This window comes from Portunus trituberculatus, chromosome 11 (assembly GCF_017591435.1).
Source record: "Portunus trituberculatus isolate SZX2019 chromosome 11, ASM1759143v1, whole genome shotgun sequence".
NCBI classification, from domain to species: Eukaryota; Metazoa; Arthropoda; class Malacostraca; order Decapoda; family Portunidae; genus Portunus; species Portunus trituberculatus.
In genome coordinates, this window is record NC_059265.1 from 533816 (window position 1) to 541457 (window position 7642).

Genomic DNA, 7642 nt, shown 5'->3' on the forward strand with positions numbered 1-7642 from the left:
ACCATAACAATGTGCTGGTGACCTCTATAGGAATTTCGGAGACCCTCACTCTATGAGCTGGCGTATCACTCATCATTGCTAAAATGAGAGGTGACATTAGTTAAAGAGTTTAGAAAATGATCGCTGCATGAATTTCCTGCAACTACAAGACAGTAATGTATAAGAAGGTGAAGGTATTTGTCATATTTTCCCAAATATTTAAAAAAAAATACTTACTTGAAATGCAAGTTTGCAAACTGGTCCCGCATTTGTGTCACAGTGTGTGCTGGGTTGACGATTCCCACATTGCCGACATCGTGTTCCCCTTCTCCCTCCTCTCCATTTGGCTGGTGGTGGTGGTGGAAGTGGTCATCAGGAAGAGGAATAGTTCTGTCTTTGCAGAGATTGTGAAGCATGGCACACACATAAATTAGTTTGTTGGTTTTTGTTGGGTCAAGCCAAACCTCACCATGCAGTACATGAAAGCGTCGTTTCATTTGGCCTATTCCTCTTTCCACGACAGATCTTGTTGTTTTGTGGGCTCTGAAAATACGTAGTATATCGGTTAGGTTAGTAACCTAAAAATTATATATTCCCTTAACCAAATCATATTTTACCTTACCTTACTAGAAATGTATATATATATATATATATATATATATATATATATATATATATATATATATATATATATATATATATATACACACACACACACTATTCCTAACTGATGAAAGTACTGTTCCGAAACTAATTAGCCTTGCCTAGCCTTTTCTTACCTTGTATGTTTTAACCTAATTTAGCCTAACGTAATCTAACCTAACCTAATCCACTTTAATAAAATAAAAAATTTTACCTGAGAAAATATAATAGTTTTTTCTCACGATACAAAATGCTACTCAGAAAAAAAATAAAATGTACGCTTTATAAGGATAAGTTCGGTTAGGTAAGGTTAGATTAGGTAAAGTTAGGTAAAGCAATTTATGATAGGTATTATATAAGGAAATTCCCTTTATTTGGGGAAATTCTTTATATTTGGGTAAAATTCGCTAAATCTTAGGGGCCGTACTTTACAATTTTTGGTTCATCCACCTTAAAACCCCATGTTCTCAACAATGCCCCCATGCTTGTGCATAATACTTCCTTCACCCCTTCCCCCGAACCCCACAAGCATGAGGGCATTATTAAGAACACGGGGATTTTAAGGTGGGTGACCCAAAAAGTAAAAAACAGCCCCTACAATTTAGGGAATTTTACCAAAATGTAAAGAATTTCCCCAAATATATATATGGAATTTCCTTATATCATACCCTATAAAGCGCAAATTTTATGCCAGTAAAAACAATGCTTTACCAAAAGTTATTGTACAAACATACCTGTGGACCAGGCTGGGGGCGCAAGTATGGTGTCAGGAGCCAGCGCTTCATGGCGTAGGCACTGTCACCCAACAAGTGGCAACCGGGTGGCACGATACCTCTTTCGAAGAGTTGCTTCAGTCCAGACTCATTGAAGACTCTAGCATCATTGACAGAGCCAGGCCACTTTGTAACAATATTAAGTATTCTGTATGTTGCATCAAACACAAATTGTACATTAATGCTATGAAACCGTTTCCAATTTACATATTCAGCTTCGTGTTCCCTTGGGGCTATCATTTTTATACGAGTGCCATCGACTACACCAACGACACCGGGAAACCCTGCAACTTGCATGAATTGTTCTTGTTTCCGCTGAAGTTTCTGCTGGGTGAGGGGGAAATTGATGAACCTCCGGAAATTGTCTCGTTGTGCAAGAGCCTCAATTGAGGGTCTGGGTGATAGCACGGATAACAGTTGGCTGTGATGTGCCGAAGTCATCGCTACTGCACAACTGCATCTTTCCTACCGTACCGTAAGGTGATGGCCACCTTCATCTCAGGAGAGAAGGCTTTGTTCCTAGCAGTTCGACTCCCTAATGCATCCCTCACAAAATCAGTTACATACACTATGCCTGCACAGTCAAGTCGAAATCTTTTGATCAGCTCGGAGTCACTGTATTCTGTCAGGAAGTTTCTCCTCTCACGAAAAGTCCGGCGTCGTCGGTGGCGAAGTAGTTGTTGTTGCGCAATCTCAGAGACTTAAAAATACTTTTAACCTCACTAAAAGGACCCATCACGACTATTAGCGCTTGGATGGATGGATGGATTTTAAAAAGGCGCCGCAACAGCCAAGGTCAAATGGCGCCACTTCAAAAATTTAAAATGTCTAAAAACAGTTAAAAACAATACAGTAGTTTAAAAATTAAAAAAAGGACAATAAAACTAAATAAAATATTAAAATACATAATAAAATAAGAATAAAATTCAGCTTTGGGAGAAGGCCAGCTTCTCCCAAAAACCTAAAAATGTCAAGGCCCTGGGCCAGACACTCTGGTCCAAGGACCTTTGAGAGATAGTAGACACCGCTATCTCTACTGCGACACCGGTAGAGGTAGCGGTGTCGTAACTCGATCAAACTAGGGCACTCCACCAGCAGGTGCCGCACGGTGAGCGGCACCAGGCAGTCTTCACAGTAAGGCTGAGGGTCCCTGGTCAGCAGGTACCTTTGTGTAAGGTACGTGTGACCTATGCGCAGTCGCGCCAATATAGTCTGTGCACGGCGATCCCGGACATGGGAGTATGTCCACTGAGGGATAGTGGAAGTAGTGATCTCTCCCATTTTCGAGGTTGCGACCCCCGTTAGCCATCTCCTCTGCCATAATGCTGCAACCGCCACACGAATAGAGTTAAAGACATCTCGAAACAGAACAGGGGCAGGAGATAGAGCGCGACTTGCTGCCTCTTTAGCGAGGCGGTCTGCGTGTTCATTCCCTAGAACACCAACGTGACCAGGGACCCAACAGAACCCAACACGATATCCTCGTTTAGTAAGAAGATATAGCCATTCCAGGGCTTAAGGATTAAGAGAGACTGTGCAAGAGAGAACAATAAGAGCACTGCGACAGCCACTAAAAATTGTAAAAGACGAAACAGGGAGATTAAAAATTATCTGTAAAGCTAGGACTATGGCAGACAGCTCCGCAGTAAAGACGGAGGCTACCGAAGGAAGGCTGCCAGACCGATAAAAAGAGGGGAAAACCACACTAAACCCAACGCCTGCGTCGGATTTGGAACCATCAGTAAAAACGGGCATGTCATCAGAATGGATAAAAAAAAGTGTTCTAAAAACCGTGTGTGGGACAGAGCTGGAAGAAAATTCTTCTTGCCATCCATGGCAGGAGGGCATAATGAGGTAACAGAAAGCTGCCAAGAACCAACTCGTGGGAGCCGGAAAGAGTAGATGGGAGTGGGGTCGATGGACAAATCCAACATGAGGTTTGCCACGCCTTCGAACACGAGTCTCGCAACATTGACAGACAAGGGACAGAATCGGGAAGACGGTCGGTGCGAAACCAACACCGGAGCATCGAAGACTGGCGCCGGAGGTCGAGCGCCCAGAAACCAGCATCCACTAGAAGGCTAGGTATTGGAGATCTCCGAAATGCACCTGTAGCCAAGCGTACCCCAGCATGATGCACGGGGTCAAGCGTGCGTAGTCGTGCATCCGTTGCGGATGAGTAGATCTCACAGCCGTATTCCAGCTTGGGAAGTATGAGTGTGCGGTGAAGCAGCAGCAACGTGTCCCTGTCCGCACCCCAAGAGGTGTGACTTAAACCCCGAAGAAGGGATAATGCCTGCCGACAAGACGCCTAAAGAGAACGGAAATGGGAAACCCAGGTGAGACGGTTGTCAATTAGAAGGCCAAGATATCGAGTCGCCTCCACGCCTGAGAGGCGTCTATTGGCAAGGTATAAATCCGGGTCTGGATGGACACCATGGTTGCGACAAAAATGCATGGCTACGATCTTGGAGGTGGAGAATCGAAAACCGTTCATGTTGGCCCAACTGGACACCCTATTGATCGCCAGTTGGAGTTTGCGCTCACTCAGTGACATCCTAGCAGCAGCAAATGAAATACATAAATTATCAACATATAATGAATTGTGAATGCCATCTGGGAGAGTATCAATAACACCATTTATGGCGACTGCGAATAATGTAACACTAAGAATACTTCCCTGTGGAACGCCTTCATTTACAGCAATAGCCTCAGAGAAAACACTCCCCACTCGAATCCGTAAAAAAACGTCTGGATAAAAACTGCTGGACAAAAAGAGGAAGGTGGCCACGAAGGCCCAAATTAAACAAAGACTGTAAAATGCCATGACACCAAGACGTGTCGTAGGCCTTCTCCAGGTCAAAAAACACTGTTACTTGATGGTGGTGATTAGCGAAGGCCTCACGAATGGAACACTCTATGGATAAAAGAGCATCAGTAGTAGATCTCATCTTTCGGAAGCCGTACTGTACCGATGACAAGTACTTCCCCCTCTCCAAGTACCACAAGAGTCTTACATTTACCATCTTTTCTAACACTTTACAAATGCAGGATGTCAAAGATGTGGGACGGTAGTTCGTAGCCTGTAGATTATCTTTCCCAGGCTTCGGAAATGGGAGAACCACTGTCACAGCCCAAGAAGATGGAAAGTCACCGGTATGCCAAATCATATTATATACATTTAATAAAAAGTTTAAAGCACGGTCAGACATGTGACGCAAAAAGGCATAAGGAATGTCGTCTGGACCAGGAGAAGAGCCATGACACTGAGACAAAGCAGTCCGCAACTCGGAAGAAGAGAAAGGGACATTATAAGACTTTCCTACAGCGGAAGAAAAATTTATGCCGAGAGATTCCATTCTCTGGCGGTGACGTGCGCCCGGGGCTGCAGGATGCCTCCGGGAAACACTGGCAAAGTGCTCCGCGAAGAGGTCGGCGATAGTCCTAGGGTCTGCCACCGTTCGCCCAGCAGACAACAAAACTGGTGGGGGAGGAGCAGAATACTTCCCAGCAATTCGGCGTACTTTGGTAAAGACATCCGTAAGAGGGGTGCATTGATATAAAGATATGTAAGCTCTCCAAGAGGCTCTTTGTGCTTCTTTCAAAAGGCGGCGGGCCCGACCTCGACAGCGCCGAAAAGCTTCCAGGCACTGCGGGTCCCCACGATGTCGCCGGAGACGAGAGAAAGCTGCCCGTTTTTCTTTCACAGCTTTAGTGCATGCTGCGTTCCACCAAAGAACGGGACGCTTAGTAAAGCGACCGGACGTCCTAGGGATTGTCTGAAGTGCTACTGAACGTACAAAATTGGTAAAATAATCAACAGCCTCAACACAAGTAAAAAAGTCAGCCAACGGACGGATAAAAGAGCTAAGGTCTGTGAATCGAGGCCAATCTGCCTTGTCTAAAACGCAGCGAGGGGTTGGCCGGGACTGTGGCTCAGAGTTCACAGATTGTAATAAAATTGGAAAGTGGCCACTACCGTGCAAATCCGGTAGGACCCGCCAATTAAAATCAAGGAAAGAATTAGATGTACACAGAGAAAAATCGATAGCGGCAAATGGACATCCACTACATGGGTTAGTTTGGTCAAGTCCGTATTATTCTCGTCGCTTCTTGCAGGTGACTCAAATGAGTCGTCGGACAAAAGGGCAAACCTATTAGTCGGATGAGCAGGACCACCCGCCCCAACAGAGCGTGAGGTAGCAAGAGTTGTCTTCGGACCGGCAGACTCAGCTGAAGAGCGAGCGGCCAAAGAAGAATAGGATGTCGCACCAATACCGTCCTTCTGGCGGTACAGGAGTTCGCAGCGGGCACTACCAAGGCTTATGAACTGCGAGTTAGCAAGCTGTAAAATGTCCTGCTCCTGGCGATACCTGGGGCATTGCCTAGAACGTACCTGGTGAGCGTCACGGGAATGAAAGCAATAAGCAGCAGCATTGCAATGCTCCTCAGAATGTGAGTCTAGTGTAGAGCAATTACCGCATCGAGCAGCTTCTTTGCAGGAGCTTTTGCCGTGACCGTACGAATAACATGAGAAACACTGAAAAGGGCGAGAAACAAAACGCCTCACTCTAAGATTAATAGGGCCGATATTAACACGGTTAGGGAGGGTGGAACCCAAGAAGGTGAAAAGGACCATGTTGGAAGCATTCCTCATCTTATTCACTTTTTGGACTGAGTTAGGACACATAGCCAGTATTTCCTCTTCAGGAAATTCGTAAAGATCCTGACTGTACACATATAATTAAATAATTAAATAATAATTAAAGGTGGGATGAGCCTCAACAGTCTCAAACATGCTGTCAAAAGGGCAGGGGAGATGTTGCAACATCCTTGCGTGGTATGTTAAGCTCTCACTAGGACCCCCTTACCGTATTTGCTGAGGTTGCCCTCAGGAATCGTGCCGATCTCTTTGGACAGGTAACGGGAGGCATGGATGAAATTACCACGCCCATTTCTATAGTGCTCCACTAACGTGGAGGCGGGATGTGACGAACTTCAGGAACTCTCTGAATGGTAGTCAAAAAGATTTGGGATGTAGTCCGTTTCACTGTCCGAAGTATTGCGAGAGTGGAGAAGTTCTGTCTTAAAGCCAGAGCCAGCAATGGGCAGGGATGTTACATGTTCTACAGCCAAACGGGCTTCATCGCATGACAGAAATGTTATATAGCAGCGGTTAGACAGAAAATCCTTATCGTAAACAAGCCGAATACGGAGAACCGTGCCATACACCTTGAGAAGGAAGTGCAAGGCGTTATAAGAAAAAGATGGATTAACATTCACCATCAAAAGGGAGTCACATGCAGCAGAAATGCGTCCCTCAGAAGAACTCCCAGAACAGGAGACTGCTATGGGAGGCCCTTGTGGAGGGGAATCCTCCTTCCCACTCAGACCTGAAGATGACGTCTCGCGGGCCAAGTCAGCCACCTCACGAGAACCTGACAGCTTTTTGTGTTTCACCATATGTATAAAGTTACACAAAAAATTGGCTCCAGGGGCAAGGGAAACCACCTACTGGGACTACAATGGGAGGGAGCGCTGGCTGCCGTGGAAGGGGTACCTCTTCCCCATGCGGACCAGTCGTTTTAAAAAAAGGTCCCACATGATACGAAAGTTTGTCCACGACAGAGTTGAGACCCCCTCCCAAAGCATCCCAGCCTGGACACCCAACCATCCAGCACAGGACGGCCCCTACAGGGCGATCCCTCCAGCGGGTGGCTCCGCTGGTCCACTGGCAGTCTACGTAGGAACCATTTAGTCTGGCCCCTCACTGGCGACCTTACTAGCTTGGGTAGCCCTTTCCCCTCGAAAGGGCAGAGCAGGGGCCCCAAGGCCCCTCTAGCCTAGCTCGCCAGGTCACAGGGGCACGCAAGAACCCCCCAACACGACAAGGCGGTTCCCTTCTGGGGGTGTATTAACGCTTGGCTACCTGCTACCCGCTAAAAATCTTTTAGGGCTTAAAAGTCTTTATGAATTAAGTTAAAAAAATTTTAAGGACTAAAAGTCAAATTAGTGGTTAAAAGTTTATTTTTAGACTGCTAAAAGCGTTTTAGACTCATATGAATACAGGCCCTGGCCAGATTTTATATTCTCGCGCATGCGCACTGAGATACCTGTGACGTCAAGCCAACGTCATTAAACGTCACTACAGAGCTGCCAACGTTCACTGCCATCATGGACGTCTCTGTCATCAAGACTATGCTGGAAGTAGAGGAACGAGCCTACAAGAATGCACTTGACGTGGTAGT

General features: G+C 46.0%; 1 protein-coding gene across 1 annotated transcript; it reads right to left on the reverse strand.

Annotated features, from left to right (window-relative positions):
* Positions 1-72: 72 nt before the first annotated feature.
* LOC123502499 (putative nuclease HARBI1) lies at positions 73-1835 on the reverse strand. Its single transcript, XM_045251622.1, has 2 exons — positions 1356-1835; positions 73-78 (listed from the first exon to the last, which is right to left on the reverse strand). Exons 1-2 carry the CDS (start codon positions 1833-1835, stop codon positions 73-75), a joined length of 486 nt encoding a protein of 161 aa, XP_045107557.1.
* Positions 1836-7642: the final 5807 nt, after the last annotated feature.

Coding starts and splice junctions, on each gene's coding strand:
- LOC123502499 (XM_045251622.1), bottom strand. CDS start 1,835: ATGACTTCGGCACATCACAGCCAACTGTTATCCGTGCTATCACCCAGA.